This window comes from Morone saxatilis, unplaced genomic scaffold, assembly GCF_004916995.1.
Source record: "Morone saxatilis isolate NCDOM2014 unplaced genomic scaffold, NCSU_SB_2.0 Contig4, whole genome shotgun sequence".
In the NCBI taxonomy this organism is placed as follows: Eukaryota; Metazoa; Chordata; class Actinopteri; family Moronidae; genus Morone; species Morone saxatilis.
In genome coordinates, this window is record NW_023339984.1 from 17,642,924 (window position 1) to 17,644,865 (window position 1,942).

General features: G+C 35.5%; 1 protein-coding gene across 1 annotated transcript; it reads left to right on the plus strand.

Moving 5' to 3' along the window:
* Positions 1-741: 741 nt before the first annotated feature.
* Positions 742-1,900, plus strand: LOC118337935 (butyrophilin subfamily 3 member A2-like; the record flags this gene model as incomplete). The annotated part of the gene is given in 3 exon segments (XM_035675098.1): positions 742-820; positions 1,296-1,637; positions 1,859-1,900. Coding segments are annotated over 3 exon segments (463 nt in total), but the record flags the coding sequence as incomplete, so codon positions are not given.
* Positions 1,901-1,942: the final 42 nt, after the last annotated feature.

Here is a 1,942-nt window from a genome sequence, read left to right on the forward strand (position 1 = left end):
CACACACACACACACAACCCATAACTTATTGATCCGATATCAATATCAACTCCTACTCTACCCCTTCATCATAAATGAATAAATAATTTGGATATGCACAAGCACATTGACCTAACATATAAACAAAAATGTGTTAGTCATTTACCACAGAGGGTAAAGTCTACAGTTTTATTGGAGGTCATGGATCAGATAATATATCTTTGACAGGGATACTGCCAGCGGCATGAAACAGGTATGTCCGCTTTTCTGAATTAATTCAAATAATTTCTTATATATAATGACTGATTGCACGGTAACTTTTCAATTAAAATTAATTTACTATTAGAATTACTGTTTTTAACACAAATCAGAATGTTTTTTTAACCTTTCTTTTACTTTTCGTCTTTCATTGCTTGAACATAATTTTATTGCTTCAGCGACATTGTTTTGTGTTTAAAACAATAATGGAACAAACTGTTATAAATCTGTTTCACACAGTTTCCAATACAGGCCCATTTTTAGCTGTCTACGAATGGAGGTCTTTTGACCATTTTCAATACGTATGCTAATTACTTATTCAGAGACCTGATAGTGTTGTTTGGTACTGCCATAAATCTCAGTACTTAAGTTATCCGAATGTGCAATATGATTTGTGTTTTTCACAAATGCCATCACGTTGGATGCATTCTTATTGCATTTGATCTGCATGGCCTATACGTTCTTACAACTGGTTTGCGTGCATTTTCAGATCTAAACTCCACCATGATTCACCTGATCTCGACTCAGTACGGTGTCTTCAGTGCTGTGACGGTTTTACTTCTACTAACAGACTCTTGTGGAGGTAAAGTCTTAAATAAATGGTAAATGGTCATGTGTTGTAGAATTGCTATCCTTAGATAACAGCAGCCATGTGCCCAGAAAAAAGACTTGGAGAGGCATCATTAATAAGCAACCATACAAACATACATATGTATGCACATTTTTTATGAGTTTCTAGGTTACATTTTTCTTTTTAAGGCAAATCTGTAGCAAAATGTATTGTTTTATCCATAAATAGTATAATAATCTATCAATCTCTTTTACTCTTATCTGCATAAATAGGTTGTTGGCACGGTTGAGCTGACACTTTGAAAACTGCAATTTATTACTCTGTCTTGGTATATATGATATCTTGATATTGTTTTTTATTTTACTTCATTTACTTTTGCTACATTGTTTTATGATTATGCTGTGTTTCATGAAGTTCCCTAAGTGCTATTGTTCTTTTATGATGAGTTTTCTGTGTATTTTGTAAAACATGTCTGTTCATTCTTCAGGCCAGACTCAGCTGATTGGTCCACTTCAGCCAGTAGTTACAACAGTTGGCGATAACGTCATATTGCCATGCCGCCTAGAACCTGGCAAGGATGCTGTCACCATGGCGTTTGAATGGACGAAAAGTGACCTGAACCCCAGATTTGTCCATGTGTGGCATTCTGGTCAGGACCTGTTGGATATGCTGCATCCATCCTACAAGGGAAGAACGTCACTCAGCAGCGAGAGACTGAAGTCTGGAGATATTTCTTTAAACCTCTCTAAAGTGAAACCTTCTGATGAGGGAAAGTATAGATGCTACATTCCAGGATGGGAGAGAGAATCCTTTGTTGAGCTTGTTGTTGGTAAGTGATGATATCTGAATTGTCCATACTACCTTCTTTACTTTCATTCATGTTTTTTTAGGAAGATGTATCTCTCCTTGGTCACAAAAATTGTAACAATTACATTTATTTAAATAAACACATTTACACACAAAATGTCACTTAATTTTCCAATAAATGTAATATTGTGGAAGAATTACAGATACTGAAAGAGTAAGATTTCTTCTCATTCCCATCATCAGGTGCGGTGTCCTCACATTTCATAGTGGGTATTGACAAAGTTGGTAGAAGAGTAGTTTTACAGTGTGAGTCTAAAGGCTGGTATC